General features: G+C 43.7%; 1 protein-coding gene across 1 annotated transcript in view; it reads right to left on the reverse strand.

The window, feature by feature from the left end:
- The window catches only part of ADCY8 (adenylate cyclase 8), a 145332-nt gene that overhangs the window by 33139 nt on the left and 93700 nt on the right, over nucleotides 1-18493 (reverse strand). Inside the window, exons 12-13 of the mRNA XM_029062630.1 lie at nucleotides 15176-15446; nucleotides 3669-3866 (exon numbers count right to left, since the gene is read on the reverse strand). Coding sequence (XP_028918463.1) covers nucleotides 3669-3866; nucleotides 15176-15446 — 469 coding nt within the window. The remainder of the gene's footprint in view (nucleotides 1-3668; nucleotides 3867-15175; nucleotides 15447-18493) is intronic.

Below are 18493 nucleotides of genomic sequence, written 5' to 3' on the forward strand. Positions count from 1 at the left end.
ATGTATACTCTGCATTTTCTGGAAAAGCCCTAGGTTGTCTGAAGTAACTTTAGAAAAAAATATATTCAAAATTCCAACATTTACATTTACTCACCTACTTAACCCTATTTACAGTGACAGATCACATGTGTGGGTGGGACTGAAAAACTGTATGCACAAGCGTCAGTCCCTCCCACACTGTGCCCTGTATCTTTTCTACCCACTCTGTCTCATGCTATTATGACTTTGATACTTTATAATCATCATATTTCAGCTAGGGGATGTGTTCCAGCCAGGCTGGGAGCCTCAGGATAAAGAAGTGAGGAAGAAAGAGGAGAGGATAAGACATGTTTCTAGAGCAAATCCCTATTCACAACACCAGATTTTAGCTTTTAGCAATTTCCTTTATAATGGTCCAAATAAAAAAGGCAGTAAATGTAAACATTTCTGAGATTGCAGCCAACCCCACTCTTTCTCAAAAAACGGGCAGCTGTATCTTTCCAAAATGACTTAGCATTTTTGCTTTCACAAGTGTAAAGGCATCATTACTAGCGAGCCCAATATTTAAAGGGGCAGAATTTCACTTCAGAAACTCACTTGCCAGTGCCTAGAAATTAGGGATTGGATTCTATTTCAAATCTTTCATATTCAACACTAATTATCTTCCCCCCAAAAATGTAAGTGGGAGCCTTATTTTATGAGACCAAGCAAAATGGCCTGAAGAGATCTCTGAGTATTTACCTTTGCCTGAGAGAACGTACATTACTGGCAGATTCTTGGGTATCAACCATCTTGTCTGGGAAAGGAGGACACAACTCCTAATTTCACCTTGAATCAAGCCATAATTATTTCCAGGTTTATAAAACTTTCACCAAAGATTTTCAAACAGCTGTCCATTAAGGATTCCAACAAAATAACCAACCCCTCCCTGCTTTCTCTCCAAAAGAGAGGTGTTCCTTCCATGGGGTGGATAGGCCAAGGGGAATCCTGCAAATTAGCTGGCCAATTTGGGCTGAAAAGACTTCAGCTTATAATTAAACCCCTACAGAATTTTGGTAGTTAATGAGAAGCAGCATGACCTAATGGATAGAGCACAGGTCTGGGAGTCAGAAGGACCTGCATTCTAATCTCAGCTCCATCATTCGTCTGCTGTGTGACCTTGGTCAAATTTCTTAACTTCTCTATGCCTCAGTTGCCTCATCTGTAAAATAGGGATTAAGACTGTGATCCCCATGTGGGACATGGACTGTGTCCAACCTGATTAGCTTCTATCTACCCCAGCACTTAGTAGAGTGCCTGGCACTTTAGTAAGTACTTAATAAATATCATTAAGACAAATGAGTACAAAATCCTCTGAAATTCCACTAAGGAATTAGGATAATGTGGGTCTGTGTTAATAGCATTCATTTGAGTTTTCATTACTAGCATATTGTTGCTGTTATCATTAATGTGGAGTGAATACTCACAGGCAATGTCTAGCCAACAAAAAGGAAATAGTCATTCGATGGATTTAGATCTGTCCCCAAGGCTAGACACGTCCTGTGGGTATTCCAGATAGTCCAGGTAGGGCATTCAAAAAAAAAATCTCCCTTTCCTGAACCCTTTTTAAAGCATCTATTATATGTCAAGTGCTGTTCTAAATGTTGGAATAGATACCAGGTTATCAGGTTGGACCCAGTCCTTGTCTCTTATGGGGCTCACAGTCTAAGTAGGAGGTATGAACTATGTGGTTTGACTGTGTGGACAAGTATTAATTGCCAGCATTATAATTGCCATCATCATCATCATCGTGGTTGTAATTATTTCTGATATAAATATTTCTAACTCTCTGCTTTGGTTGGGCTAAATAGACACTACCTCACTGAATACCCGAAGGGCACAGTCTCTGCCCTCAGAAGAATTTAGGGGGCATTGTGGGTTTATTTTTTCCAGAACATAACATTAAACACATTCCTCCCAGAAACTAAGGATGCAATGTCAAATTACCAGTAAAGTCATATGAAAGAATAATGAGGAAACTATCCCGATCTGTGTGGCATGCAGCCTAAATCTAATTGCTACTTTAATAAGGCTACTTTTCTGGTAAAAGGCTAGATTCCCCTCCTTGCCACTCCTCAGAGGTGTGTGGTGGTGACTGGATGTATTTCTTCCAAGTAGGAATAGAAGCAGCTGTGGCTTAGGTTCCTGGGAAACATTGTGAAAACCCAGAGAATGGAAGTAAGTGCAACTCAATTGGAGTTCTGTCCTTAATGAGGACTTTTGGTGTGAAATATCTCATTGATTTTTTTAAAGCAGAGCTGGGACAATAGAATTAATAGCAAAATGGGTTTCTTCTGCTTCATTTATGATCAGCAGGGCTATTGAGGAAACTGTTACGGGAGTTATGTGATCCGTGACTATTACATGGCTCCTCCAAGCATCCTGTGGCCACTGGTGGAGCCAGTGGACTTGATGGACCATTGATCTGATCCGGGGTGGCATTTCTTATATTTTGATATAATTTCAAGATAGGGGTCATGCATGTGGTTGATTTTGGAGCTTTCAATTATATGTTTAGACTGTTTTCTTTATGGGTATTCCATTTGTACACTAAAGGAGCAGTAGGCAAATGAGGGCACCAGAGGGATGCAGAAGTACACAAAACTGGTCTCCCAGAGCCAGAAACACTTTTGTGTCAAATTATTTAGTGTTTGCACACTCCCTGCTGTTCTGTCCTGAGGTCACGTCCAACCACGAGACATCCACTGGAAACGGAGGACTTTAGAGCAGCGTGGCTCAGTGGAAAGAGCATGGTCTTTGGAGTCAGGGCTCATGAGTTCAAATCCCAGCTCTGCCACTTGTCGGCTGTGTGACTGTGGGCAAGTCACTTCACTTCTCTGTGCCTCAGTTCCCTCATCTGTAAAATGGGGATTAAGACTGTGAGCCCCACGTGGGACAACCTGATTCCCCTATGTCTACCCCAGCGCTTAGAACAGTGCTCGGCACATAGTAAGCGCTTAACAAATACCAACATTATAATTATTATTATTAGAGCTCTCCAAGTGATGGCTGTCAGAATCCATCGGTACAGAGAAACGATCTAGTTCTCTTGCTGGGGAAGGGAGCTTGTCTGTCCATTTCCCTTGAAAATAAGGAGCTAGGGTAGCAGGTGTAAGAGTGTTCACTGGTGCCTGAATCATAAACAAAGCAGAAATGAGAAATGGAAGGATGCTATTAGCAGCTCAAATGGAAGTTGTTTCCATACTGCAAACCTGTGGTGAGGGTAATTCCAATTCTATTTTTATTGGGATGGATATTCACCAACAATTTTATGTGATTTACATTAGGCTAGTGAATGGGGGAACAGAAGGTCGAAAGGGTGGGGTTGGGAAACAGAGGATGTCTGGGTTGAAATACTTGGAACCAAGCAGTTGGGAAATAAAATTGGATGGGGGAATTGGTGGGCTGGGGGATTTTTTTTCTCATTTATCGTGCCTTCATGAGGGAGGATGTCAGAGGTTTATTTCTAACTGTGGTTCAATCTGTTCCCACCATCGTAGCCACCCTCTCCTTTAATGGCCTTGAGCTCACTCATGATTGAAAAAACAAAAAGACAAAACAAAGTAAGACCAGACCCTAGAGCTGTCTTGATTCCTGTGGACATTTAAGACAATTTCAGTTGGAAAATACAGCTACCAAGGCTCAGCTACCTTATACTCCAGGCTGGAGTCTTTAAACATCAGTGAGAAAGGCTTGATATGCACTCTTCTCAATTTATCGCCACTCCGTAAGTCGATGGTGTGCTCTATTCGCTTGTTAATTTCCTCGGGCCCAGACTGGACATGCAAAGCTTGTGCAAGATGGTTTGGAAGCAGATTTATTGAATTTCTTGTTAGGGCAGCCAAAGTCTAAGGGAAAAGCACATGCAAACAGAATAAACCTGCTTGTCCCCTCGGATTAAAACGGCAGCGTTTGAGATCACACGGCATTGCAAACCGTCCCAGCATTCCATGCAATTTTTATTCAGTGAGACCTACAGAAGTTGAAAAATAATGATTATCTTCAAACCCACACACACTGCACAATGAGCGGTTGCTACTGTGTCATATCTGAAGGGACATAGCTCTCCCCCCATGAGGTTGCCCTGAAACCCTTTTGTTTGGGTGCTGCTGGGGTCCGGTGTGTCTAGTCTTTTCTCTAAATGGGCATTCCCTGAGAAGGAATGGAAGAAATAATGAGTCCAAGCACCAGTCTGGACTGGCTCCCACTTAGATCTTGCTGTGGCAGGAAAACATGATGGAGATGGGCTGAGGATCGATTCTTCTAGGCCAAAGGGGGTGGGGTGAGGAGTGTCTCTCTTCAGTCTGTGACCAGGAGGGCCAACAACCAGATAAAGGTTTTGATTTTGTTGAAAACAAGGAAGGAGTTCCATTTTGGCCACTTGAGGTTGTTTTGGTCCAGAGGCCAAAAGGAAATAAAATTTGGGAATGACAAAATGAATGGTATCTTTTGGCTCTCTTCCCTAGGAGTTGAGAGAAGGGCCATTTGCAGGGCTGGAGGCTAGGACTGGGGACACTTGGGGCTATTCTATGGGAAGGGTGCACCTTGGTTAGTGGATGGTTTTTCAGGGGTCCCCTCACCATATTCAACCTTCAGAGCCTACGACTGCAGGGATCCGGAAGCCACCAGTCTCCTCTTCAGGATTGGCCCTTAATGGGGGAACCACAGCACAGTAATGGTATAATTGTCCTGCTTCTGCCAAGCCTCAAGTCCTGCCTCCTTGGCTCTCAGTTTGGCAACTTCTGAGAGACCAAAATCTGTGGCCCAAAGTTAAGCCACTTGTAACGAGGCCATTCTACCGTCTTATCCCCCCAAAACTGAGTTTCAGTGACAAATCAGGCTTGGAAAGGTTCATTTTAGAAAAAGTTTCCTTTCCCTTTGAACTCCAGAGTCCCAGCTGGCTGGGCCCTGAGAAAGGCAAACAACAGGCTCCTAGTCCCCAGTGGCAGCTCGTTCTGGCTCTGGGACCACTGGAGATGACCTCCCAAGGAAGCGGTAGATGTTTGGTGGGGCAGGAGACGTGAGAAAGAAAGCAGGAACTGGAGCTCTAGAAAACAGGACAATAGGGAAAGCTCATAGGTCTGATAGTTCAATCTGCTTTGAATTTAATGGCATCACAATAATCCAGTCAGAAACAGGGGCAAACTCATTTCTGACCTTGTGTCATGAGTCACAGTTGATTACTTGGGAAAAACATTTTCAGTGTATTTTGGCTTTATAAGGAAAAGTACAAACCAAAGTGGTAACTTCACTAGATTTTAAGCTCTCACCAGATTCTAAATTCCTTGAGGGCAGGATTCATATCTTCTAATCTTCCCTCTGGCCTGTAAATTCTCTTGGGCGGGGATCTTGTCTACCAACTCTGTTGTGTTGTGCTCTACCAAGAGCTTAGTATCGTGCTCTGCACACAGTAAGTGCTCAATATATACCATTGACTGATTGATTCCAGATTCTTAGCATGGTGCTCAGCATACAAGAGGCACTCAATAAATAGCATGGATGGATTGATCCAATTGGGGCATATTAACCACTTGGTTTAGAGACCCTGGGGCTCTCTGGAGTCACATACTTCTGGTTGGCAGAGCTATAGAGAAGAGAATGAAATGCAATTCTTTTCCCAAACATCTGTCCATGTAGTTAAGTTAAAACACCATCAACTCCCCAACCTTTCCACGATTCATGCACATGCATGTGATGGAAATGACAGTTGTTAGCTGCCCTTCTGAACTTGCAGCCTGGCATGGCAGGGCCGAGGGCAGCCGCACACCCGGTTGGTGCCTAAGGATGAAGGTGAGGGTGGTAAAGTCCTGCAGAATGGCCTAATTGAAAAGTTGAAAAGTCCTCACAGATGCTGCCATTGACCTCTGGAAGGAGCACCTGCTATTCTTTCCCTGGAGTCAGAATTTGGTGTATTTTAGGAAATAACTGGGAACAACGTTGTTACCAAAATCATATTGGGAATGAGAAGCATGAGCATGAGAAGCATTATTGATTTCATTTACCCTCCTGTACTGCAGTGCCTAATATCCAACCATGATTTTGAATGGATCATGCCATAGATTGAGCCATCTGAGTTTCAGTGAAATAATTACTTCATAGTGTTCAGATATCTGCCCTTCTCCATTTTTATAACCCTGACACTTCTGGATCCTAGTGGAGGTAAAGTTGGCCACTGTGGAATAGATCACTCAATGGCATTTTCTGAGCGCTTACTATATGCAGAGCACTGGACTCAGTGCTTAGGAGAGGACAATACAACAGACTTGCTAGACACATTCCCTACCCACTGTGAACTTACATTCTAGAGGTGGGGACGGACATTAAAATAAATTACAGATATTGTCCATAAGTACTGGTGGCCCTGAAGTTGGGGTGAATATCGAGTGCTTAAAGGGTATATGTCCAAAGTGCCTAGGCAATGCAGAAGAGAGAGGGAGAGGGCTAATTGGGGAAGGCCTCTGGAGGAGATGTCCTTTTAATAAGGCTTTGAAGGTGGGGAGAGTGGTGAACTGTTGTATATGGAGAGGGAGGGAGTTCCAGACCAGGGGGATGATGTGGGTGAGGGGCTGGAGGTCAGATAGATTAGACTGAGGAAGAGTAAGTTAGCGTTAGAGGAGCCAAGTGTGTGGACTGGGTTATAGTAGGAAATTAGCAACGTAAGGTAGGAGGGGGTGAACTCATTGAGTTGTTTGAAGTGGAGGGTAAGGAGTTTCTGCTTGATGCTAGGGTGGAAGGGCAAACATTGGAGACTGTTGAGGAGTGGAGAGACATGAACTGAACTTTTGGAAAAATGATCCACACATCAGAATGAAGTATGGAGTGGAGAGAGGCAGAAGGTCAGCAAGAAGGCTGATACAGTAGTCAAGGAAGGTTAAGAGAAGTGCTTGGATCACCTTAGAAGCAGTTTGGATGGAGAAGAAAGGACAAATTTGATGTGAGGCCAACCCTATCTGCCCAAAACAAATCCCTCACGTACAAGTCAGATGTTGGTAATAACTTTCAAGGATGGTTCCAAATGGAATTAAGCCCTGACCTTCTGGAACCAGGACTTTCTTGCTAATCAACTAAGTAACTCGGGGCTAGACACAGCAAATGAGGGCACCCATTTGAATCTGCTAGACTGAAATCTTCTTGAGAGCAGGAATTGTGTATACTATCTTTACTGTACTCTCCCAAGCACTTAATACAGTACTCTGCCCACAGTAGATTGTAAACTCCTTGAGGGTGGGGACTGTAACTACCAATTCGGTTGTAGTCTCCAAGAGTGTGTTCTGCACACGGGAAGAGCTCACTCAGTACTATCGATGAACTGACATTTAAAAAAAAACTGTTGAAATCTTCCTAGACAGATTCTTACTTCAGTGAGACCTGTTTGTTCCACTTGGAACAAAAAGGTTGCCCTCAGACATTAATTCACATCCCGATGACAGGTTAAACAAAGTTTGTGGGATCCTTCTGTGTCTCTGCAGCAACTAATGGCGCTTGGATCATTGACCAATTCATGATCCATCTCTTTTTCTGGGATCCTCCCATTGGCTGAGATGTGTGTGTGTCTCCTCCCACTGATTTTTATTGTTTAAAATTCCGGGTACACATACATGACCCAGATTTGCAGGGGTTGCCCACCTGATGACGCTATGACAACCCTGAAGCAGGGTCCCCGCCAATCCCACTTGATCACAGTATCTGGGCACTGTCCTGGGGCAGATCTAGGGGGTCCTCTTGATGTCCCACGTGATTAAATCTTACCACACTGCTGCTGTGATATACAATAGCAGGGATGTATGGCCTAGTGGATAATAATAATGTTGGTATTTGTTAAGCACTTACTATGTGCAGAGCACTGTTCTAAGCGCTGGGGTAGACACAGGGGAATCAGGTTGTCCCACATGGGGCTCACAGTCTTAATCCCCATTTTACAGATGAGGTAACTGAGGCACAGAGAAGTGAAGTGACTTGCCCACAGTCACACAGCTGACAAGTGGCAGAGCCGGGATTCGAACTCATGACCTCTGACTCCAAAGCCCGTGCTCTTTCCACTGTGCCACGCTGCTTCTAGTGTGGATAGTGTGGGCCTAGGCCATGGAGGAGGTAGGCTGTAGTCCCCGCTCCGCCTCTTCTCTAGTGTGTGACCTTGGGCAAGACCCTCGACTTCTCCCGATCTCATCGGTAAAAATTGGGATAAGAGACCTATTCTATTCTAGGCATCTATACCTAATTACCTAGAAGCAACGTGGCTCAGTGGAAAGAGCCCAGGCTTGGGAGTCGGAGGTCATGGGTTCGAATCCCGTTCTGCCCCTTGCCAGCTGTGTGACTGTGGGCAAGTCACTTAACTTCTCTGTGCCTCAGTTCCCTCATCGGTAAAATGGGGATGAAGTCTGTGAGCCTCACGTGGGTCAACCTGATTACCCTGTATCTACCCCAGCGCTTAGAACAGGGCTCTGCACATAGTAAGCACTTAACAAATACCAACATTATTATTATTATTCTCCCTCTTACTTAGACTGTGAGCCCCACGTAGGACAGGGACTGTGTCTGACCTGTTATCTCCTATCTATCCCAGTGCTATGTACAGTGCTTGGCACATAGTAAGCACTTGACACGTATCACATTTATTACCAACTTTGTGGTGTCATATTTACTCCAGAACAGTTCTGCGGCCATCCTCAGAGACCACTTCGGTTTCATCCCCACAGAGCCCTGGGCTTGAGGAAAGCCGGTAGCAGTGGGATGAGGGGGAGGATGCAAGCAAATTGGATTGAACACAGTCCCTGTCCCACTTGGGCCTGATAGTCTCAATCCCTATTTTACAGATGAAGTAACTGAGGCACAGAGAAGTGAAATGACTTGTCCAAAGTCACACAGCAGACAAGAAGAACTGACTGGACCCAGCTAAAGTAGATGCTGGTTGGGTTGTAGTTCTAAGCTGACCTCTTCCTCAGTCCCACAGCACTAACGTTCATATCCGTAACTTATTTATATTAATGTCTGTCTCCTCCTCTAGTAAGCTCGCTGTGGATGGAGAATATATCTACTACCTCTGTTTTATTGTACTCTCTCAAGTGCTTAGTACAGTGCACTGCACATGGTAAGCACTCAATAAATATGATTGACTCACTGCTACTCTGGAGGCTAGGAAGGCACCCGCTGCTACACTGGTGTCTCTCGTTGACATAGACCCCGGAGCAGTTACCTGACTCCATTCCCTCTCCCCTTCCACTTCTTTCAGCCCTGCACTCTGCCCTCTCCAACGTAGTTCTTAAGCGGGATCACTAAAATTCCCCCTTTCTCCCAAATCCTTGAATTGCCAAATAAGAAAAGAAGTATGTCTTCCCTTTCCTCCCTTGAAGTCAGACGTTCTAGCAACACTGCCAATGTGGGGGTTCTCTTGCCCGTCTATGAATTAGAGGCTCAGTGGCCTTTCTCAGGAACCCACTTCCCAGGAATGTGGATCTCTGCCTCTTCATCCTGTCCATCTTCCTGTCCACATTTGACAGATTTACAAGACTATTGCTCTATGTTAACAGGGAAATTGCTTATTTAATCTACTCAGGACTCCCTGGAAGCTTTCAAAACCACTTGCCTGCTGGAAGAAAGGGAAAATCCAGACTACCTTAATGATTTTTGGATGAAATCAGCATGTGGCCCATGAGATTTAGAGTCAGAAACCATCACTATGGCCCAGGAACTTTGATGGCAGAAACAAAATACCTCAGAGGGTTGTGGGCAAGTGCTGAATGAAGAGTCCCTGGATCCAGGCAATAGTCTAGGGATAACCCATCTAATGAGTGCCAACCCAGTGCTGACAGGAGCAGCATTTAAGCAATTTAGAAATGGAATGTTGACCCTGGGGAAGAAGCCCTGCCATGTGTCAAAGAGCCTAAGAAAAATAGGCATTTGAGCATTTCCCTGTGTTTAGTTGGAAAACCAGCCATTAGCCCAAGACGGTCCGGAAAAGAGCTATTGAATCCAACCCCTCCCCACCCTGGTGTTCAGGTTGGGGATTTATGGAATGGGAAACTAGTTGTCTCTGTCTTCAGGTGACAAAATGAAGCACCCAAATAATATCATTATGAGTCCTTTGCAGTGATTGTTTAATCCACCCAAAGTGAGTGAGCAGGCACTGTTGTGAAGGGGGAAGCATGGCTGATTGGAAGTCCCAGCTCTGCTATTGGTCTGCTGTGTGACTTTAGGCAAGTCGCTTAACCTCTCTGGGCCTCGGTTTCATCCTCTATGAATTGGGGATAATGTAAGCCCCTGGTGGACTGTGTCTGATCTAATAGCCTTGCATTCATCCCAGTACTTGATAAATAGTAAGCATACCACTGATTGACTGTTTGATTAAGCATCTAGTAAGTGCCATAGTTATTATTTTGATTCCTATTTTGTGGATGACGAAACTCAGGGGTACAGTTGAACTGCCTTGCCCAAAAGACAGAGATAGAGGTAAAAGGTTTACTTTCTAGCCAGTGCCCAAGTCATAAAATTATCATTATTATTATTGTATTTATTAAATGCTTTCTATGTTCAATCACTGTTCTAAATACTGGGGTAGATTCAAGCTAATCATGTTGGACACAACCCCTGCCCCACACGGGGCTCACAGTCTAAGGAGGGAGAACAGGGATCCAAACCCCATTTTGAAGATGAGGAAACTGAAGCACAGAGAAGTGGCGGGGTCAGGATTAGAACCCAGGATCTCTGACTCCCAGCTTTGTACTCTTTCCATTAGGGCATGCTGCTTCTCGATCATTAGAAATTTGGAGAGACATATTTGATAGTTCACATCTCTTGGGTTTTGGAATGCCATGCCTGTTGCAGGGATTCCCTACATCCTCCAAAGGACAAATATTGCTCAGGAAGTGACCCTGGAGGAATCTTACTTGACAGTGGTCTGAGATGCTGATGAACATGTAGAATACCAGGCCATGCTACACGCCGTCTTGTATTCGAGTCATAGGGTCAAGTTAAAGTTTGAATCGGGGTGAATCTCAGGGCTCAGATGTGGAATCTTTTTCTGTCGGATGCAGGGGCTGAGAGGCTAAGTACATCTTGATCCCAATTGTTGCAGAAATAAATACCTAGCACTTTATTTGTATCACAAATGCCCTGCTCACAGAGTCACTTAGTTCTGTCTTTACACAGGACAGCACATTTGGCTAGAATGCTACAGGGAATGCAGGAATGTTCATCTGACAACCCGAGCCTATTTGGAGGCCTTGTGCCATGATGTAAGAAGAAATGCTTTGTGTGCAAAGAATTGAACATAGTGAGTACTAAATTTCAAGTTTTCCTTAATGTGGGGTTTTGCAAGAATGCAATCCCCATATCATAGGAGAACTATCCAGGTGTACTCTGACCTTCTCAGGCTTTCCCCACTTCCATTCTCTTTGCCATTTTGGGGGTGGGGGTGGGGGAGCAAAAAGGTTACTTCCACATAATTGAACACATGTACATCTGTGGCTGGGGAAGCCACTATGGCCTAGTGGAAAAAGCATGAGCTTGGGAGCCAAAGGACCTGAGTTCTAATCCCACTTCGTCAATTGCTTACTCTGTGTCACCAACTTCTTTGTACCTCAGTTTCCTCATCTGTAAAATGGGAATTAAGTCCTATTACACTGTGAGTCCCATGTCAGGCAGGAATTGTGTCTAACCTGATAAACTTTGCATCTACTCCAGTGCTTAGAATAGTGCTCGACACATAGTAAGTGCTTAATAAATATAATAATAGTAATAATACACTGTCAGAATAGTTGGAGATTAACATGAATAAATACAACTGGCACATATATAGATTTCTACATCAGCTCCTTACAGAGTGGAAACAAAAAAAATTTGAAAACTGGACATCATAAGCAGGCAGGTTTCCTATCAGAACGGTGGTGAGGACAATGAAAGCACCTAATGTGTTGTCAGGAAGTTTGGTCATAGTTGTAATTTGGAATGAAACCATCTATATACCAGTAGCTGTATGTGGAGCAGGGCATAGCAGATTGAAGGGATTTAATCTCCGTGGTGTAGCTTTAGATGTTTTGGGTGGCCATCCTCTTGAGTTTCAGTGCCTACGCAAGGGTTTATTCCCTGCAGTCAAACAAAGATGGTGTTGCCCTGGAATGGTGGTCTCTTTTTAATAAGGGTTTCTTGGAGAGCCAAGAAGGGAGGCTAGATGGTCAAGACCACCATCATGAGTTGGGAAACATCTAACCAAAGTCAGTTGGGAAACCAGACCAAATACACTTCACTGTAACTGATATCCACCCTCAACATCGGGCACTTCCAAACTGGAGTCTTTTGTGGATGTTTCAATTGCCTTTTTCCCCCTTGTTGGTCCTTTTCATAGCTCAGCTCTAAGAGCATTGCGGATCCTCTCACCTTCTAAGAGATCCCCATGCTCGGAAACAACTATGTGCCATATATAACAGGAGATTAGCAAAAGCAGCATGTCACAACTGTCACTGGGGCCCATTCTTACAGCTGTGGCTCGCCTAAGGAGCACCACACCTTATGTAGTGAGTGACAGGAGTTACTTGATACTCGGTAGACAGGGATTATCCCTACCACAGATTCTGTGAATTTCTACCCTACTAGAGCTAACGGAGGACTTCAATACTCAGTCATTTCTATTTTTACTCCTCTATCAGAAATGATGTTGTAATGTTTCCCTCCTGTTGAATGCTATTAAATAGCTATTTTGACTCTTCTGAGAAAAAACTGGAATCTCATGCTCTTATGTTCAATTAAATACACCTGATTGTGGTCAAGATTTAATTACTGTTAATTGATCACTATTAGCTGCTATTAAGTGATTTGGGGGGATGAAAATTTCCAAATAAATGGAGCCATTTCAGCTCACATTAGCTAGGTGACAGTTACAAAGATTTGGCAGAAAAGGAGAAATCATGGATGCTTCTAACATAGGAAAGACCTGGTTTAATTAATAGTGGGAACATTTGGATTGGTGTTTAGTTTTGCTGACCTCAGCAGATCCTATCGGAGAAACATTTCTATTTCAATCATTTTCACAGTCTCCTAGTTATTTGAGGTTAGTCACAGAATTAACTAATTCCATTTCCTTTACTCAGCTCCTCATTGTTAGTTTCACAATCAGTTACGGCTGAGAATGAGACAATGAGATATTACGAATGTCGAGGATTTTCTCCTACAGGTTGGAACAGAGATTTCAATGGGGAAAGGACAAAGGACAGTCGCACACACCAACATACACACACAAACACACAACAATTCTGGCAGAAGCTTGCCACTTTCTCTTTTCCAAGGAATTAGCATTCAGAAATGAGCTGGAGACATCCAGGGAAATCTAGAAAGAAAGTTTTTCAGGCTGCCATGCATGCCTACCCATGTTTACTAAAATAAGCATTTTGTCAGCATTTTAGAACTATATTGCTCTGGAACAAAGCTGATCTGAAATTTACAAAGAGACCCACTAACATCTGATGCTTCACAAAAGGAAAATTTGTTCTTCTTGGCATATCAGTTTCTCGTCGTCTTTTTCAGTGGATTGCCCTAGTGATCACCCTTCTCTTGAAACTTGGTTTCTTTTAGCCCTGACTGGTGTTGCGCATGACATCTTTTGATTTACATTTGCTTATATAGAAGGAGATCCCTCAAACTCATGTGATAGAGGCAACGGGAGGTAACACCAACAGAGATACATATGGAATAGAGATAAGGGGAGAGGAAGGGAGGGAGGCAGAGCTGAGGAGGGGAATAAGGCAGCAACCCCAGTGCTTAGTACAGGGCTCTGCACAGAGGGCTCAGTAAGTATCACTAATTAACATGGTGACAAGAGGAAATGGCAAAAGGGCATGGCCACAGAGCCACAAGGAGGATCCATCAGTGAGAACACATTCCTTTTCCTTTGTAACAAATGATGGAGTTCAGAGAAGTATCACTGACATGAAAGGTAGAGAAAAAGGGAAGAGTTAAATGCATCAGACTGGGAGACTTCACGGGTGATTGCTTAGGTTTTGATTTCCAGATGTTGGGGGCTATTTGTGCTAAAAATAGTTGTGAACAAATTTTTCAAAATCCCACATCTTGGCTTCAGAGCAATATGGTCAGAGCACACTGAAACATGCCACATTTCATTTTAAGCAAGCAGAGAGAAGCTCTTCACTAAACAAGTGATCATTTGTGAGAAGTGTTCATGCTTCCTAGAGGATTCAAAATATGCCACAGAGACAGTGATAAAGTCAGATTTCCACACAGCCAGCCTCTGGCTCAGTTGAACAGACATTTCATACGCTTCGAGCTGAGCACATAGATCATGTCACCACAGATCCTTCACATAAAGATGAAAGGCAATCCAAGCTGACCTCGTTTCCCAATGACTCATCAATCTTTCAAGGGCAGAAGGAAGAGTGGTGTCTTGGAGCATTTTAACCTTTTCCATTTTTAATTCTTTTAAGCAGGCAGGCTTCACGTCTGATTGGATGACAGTGACAATTTTCCTGTTCTATTGGATTTGGGCAGGGTAGCATGTAATATCTGCTCAGGACCAGGATCTGAGAGGATCTCAAGAAATTTAGCCTTCTTTGTACATCAATCCCTGCTTTCACCTGGCTAGCTAGGGTTCCAGCAATCACCTGCTAGATGCCCATTGTTCTAGCTTTGCTTTCTTCTCCTTGAGAAAAGGGAATGAGGAAAGAAGGTGAGGAACAATGACTACTTCAAAGGATGCTGCTTTATAATCTTCTTGACCCATGAATGAATCGAACTACATTTGCAGATCTGGTGTAATGATGAACTCTTGACCTCAACCTTGTGGAAAGGACACTGACACTGGGGTAGGCTAGCCTTGGTGCCTAAGACTGTCCTTCGTGTACCATATGATTTCACCTATGTGAGTTCAAAGAGTTTTAAGATCACAACCCGGCTTCCCAAGCATTTCATTCCATCTGGGGACATCCCTCCCCACTAGAAAATGGCACGAAATTCCAACCTCCCCTCCGCGTGGCACTTCTCAGACACAATACAAAGGTAACTGTGACCCAAGGAGAAGGGGTTAATCATTCCCAGTTCCGGGACGTGTTAGGGAAAAGGTTAAGGATGAATTAGTTTCCTCTGTGGCTCCTATTAGCAAAAGGCATCCAAGCATGCTTTTAGAGTCACTGACATTAAGGAAGATTTTACTTACATTCTGTTTCCCCACAATGTTATCGAACGGAAGCTCGGGGCTCCACGATCCTTCGGTAAATGTGGCCCCACTGTTTCGCTTATCCACGGAGCTGACCGCCTCCTTCACAATGTCTTCAGGCAGGGTCAGCAGGCTCTCCTCTGGCTGCTTTATCAAATAGGTCTCTATATTGTGTTTCCTTAAGAACTCATTTCGCTCTTTCCCGTGCCCTTCTTCAACATTATAATCACCGTTGAGGCAGTCCAGGGTGGCTTTTGAGATGTGAATTCGCCTAAATATACATATATGGGAAGCAAGGTCAGTAGATAAATGTTCCGTGACAGGGATCATGTACTCTCCCAAGTACTTGTACTCAACAATCTGCAAGCGCTCAGTAAATATTGTTGACTGATGTTCTGGCTGCATTTAGAACCTAGGCTGTTCTTCCCTACTAGACTTAGAGGCCTCAAAGGATGCAGTTCATTATACCCCACACCAGAATATATTGCCTATCAAATCCTCTTTCCCCAAATTCAGATTCAGTCAAGGTGACATTCCCATCTCTCTCCCTCCTCCCTGATCTGAGGGCTAGAGGCCTGATGCAAGTTAAACCCGGGTTCCTTGCAGTGGTCTTCTCTAACACCCACTTGTAAATCTGCTTTTCTAACACACTGCTATAACAGACTTTTAAAGGCTCTCTTCGGGGAAAGAGGGTCCTTTTAAAATACTAATGTGGCTACTCAGGTACATGGCCCAGGAAAATATTAGACGGCCCCCTGAAATGAGACACTTGAAAGTAAGGAGCGAGGGAGCAAGCAGTCATTTTAAAAACAGTGAAATGCCCTCTCAAACAGTGTGGTATCACATTGGCCTGCTGGGAGACAAAAGCAGCAGACAAACCAGACTGGCATATGGCAGGCAGGAGAGGCTGTGGGAAGTTTGGGAGATTGAGAAGCAGGTTTTCAAACAGTGACAGAAGCTGCAAATGGCAAATTCGTCAATCTGAAAAAGGTGATCTTTACAGGCTCACAGTGTAGAATGGAGTGTTGAATGCACATTGGTCTTTTTTAGTCACAGTTCCGTAGATGGACAGGGCCCTATAATTGTCTTTGAACAGTTAGAAAAAATAGATACCTTTCCTGGATTCTTTTTGAATGGTAATTGTAAGCTTTTGGGGAGCAGGGAAAGTGTCTACCAACTCTATTGTATGCTCCCAAGTGCTTAGTACAATACTCTGCACACAATAAGCACTCAATAAATACCATCGATTGTTTGATTAGGCACTTACCATGTACCAGGCACTATACTAAGCTGTGGGGTAAATACAAGATAATCAGGTTGGACACAGTCCCGGTCCTATTTGGAGTTCACAGTCTAAATAAGAGGGAGTAGGATATACTCTCCCCTTTACAGATGAGGTAACTGAGGCCCCAGAGAGTCGAAGCAATTGGCCCAAGGTCCCACATCAGTCGTGGCAGACCCGGGATTAGAACCTGGGGTCTCTGACTCCCAGACCCATGCTATTTCCACTAGGTAATGCCACTTCACGTATTCAAAGTTGAAACTCCTGTTGAGTAGGTCTATAGACACATATACTCATGCCTACACACACTGTTCTACCACTGGGTTTTGCTAAATGATCCCTTCATGGTCTGAATGAGTTAATGTGCTTCCGTATCTAAAAACTACCAGGGAGTGACTTACACGGTATGAAGGAGAAAGTGTAATTATTCTTTGATTGGGCTGTGACTATGTGTGCTCTGAATGTTTCTTGAAAATTCTAATGAGATCATCATAATCTCAGTGTGAAGTTCCAAAAAGCATTATAATTTCAGGACCATGGCTACACCACTTTTAGAGTTAGAATAATGAACCAAAAGCTCTTATTACATATAATCTCCCTGACCTATTCAGCATACAAGATTCATAGCAGGGAACATCAAGTCATGTGTGTACGCTAAAAACAAACAGTGAACTAAATTTAACCCAGATAAGGCAATTTCATATATTCCTGTCCCACATGATTATCCACAGATCCTGGCCTATCTTAGAACATGTCCAAAGATTAATTTCTTAAGATCTGGAAGGTTATTAAGATCCTCGGAAGAAGGTACAATGTAAGTAAAACAAAAGCTTTATTATCTGGCATGCCTGGAGAATAGGACAGAATGAATCACGCTAACCCCTAATGGGCAGCCCTTACTCTTAGGTAACTGACATTTTTGACCAAACGGCACAGCGTTTTCCACAGTCGTGCCAGAAAACACGGCTTTCACAGGACAAACCATGACAATAATGTAAAGGAGAAGAAGAAACATCAGAAGATATTTAGGTGCCCTTTAAGAAAACAAACACATCTCATTTGCCAAGGTGTCAAATGATCTACCCTGAAAATATTTACATGAAATTTACTTGAAATACAATGTGCTGATGAAAACACAAAATGTAGCATGTGGAATAAGGGGTTTTGGTAATATATAACAAGTTTAACTGAAGTGGAGTTCCCAGACCTCTCAGTAATGTGAAAAAAGGGAGTAAATAGTCTCCTATATGGCTCTCAATATTTTACAGGTTAAAAAAAATGTTTTCCTTTAAAGAAGACTAATTTATCTTCAGATGTATTTATTTTATGGTATTTGTTTAGTGCATACTACGTGCCAGGCACTGCAACAAACGTTGGGGTAGATACAAGCTAATCAGGTTGGACACAGTCCATATCCCACATGGGGCTCAGAGTTTTAATCCCCATTTTACGGTTGAGGTAACTGAGGCACAGAGAAGTTGAGCCTTGCCCAAGGTCACACAGCAGACAAAGGGCAACCTTCAACTTATGAGATGAGGTTCCCAATTTGGATGCATCTAGATCGCTTCCTTTTCCTCCTTTTCCAGCCTTTTGTGCTGCTGCCCCACCCCAATTCACAGAGGCCTGTGAGGGAAAATAATTGGATGTAGTATCCCAGTCCTATCCTTGTCATGGAGTTCTGGGAGACTTAAGCATCAAGGCCAGGAGGGGAATGGCGAGGCAGAGGTGGGGAGAGGGGGGTACATTTCCAAATTAAAAGTGGATGGAAGAGGTTTTAGAGTTTAAGGCAGGGAAGTGGCACTGAGGTGGGAGATGGGGAAAGCTGAGGTAGGTCACCCCAATGCTATGGGAAGAGGGACCAATGTTTAAAGAATGGAAGGATGGTTGGGGAACCACCATGGTATAGTGGATAGAGCATGGCCCTGGGAGTCAGAAGGTCATGGGTTCTAATCCCTGCTCTGCCACTTGTCTGCTGTGTAGCCTTGGCCAAGAAACTTAACTTCTCTGTGACTCAGGAAAGTTAAGTTCTCTATGCC

The sequence above is a fragment of the Ornithorhynchus anatinus genome, chromosome 4 (genome assembly GCF_004115215.2).
Source record: "Ornithorhynchus anatinus isolate Pmale09 chromosome 4, mOrnAna1.pri.v4, whole genome shotgun sequence".
Classification (NCBI taxonomy): Eukaryota; Metazoa; Chordata; class Mammalia; order Monotremata; family Ornithorhynchidae; genus Ornithorhynchus; species Ornithorhynchus anatinus.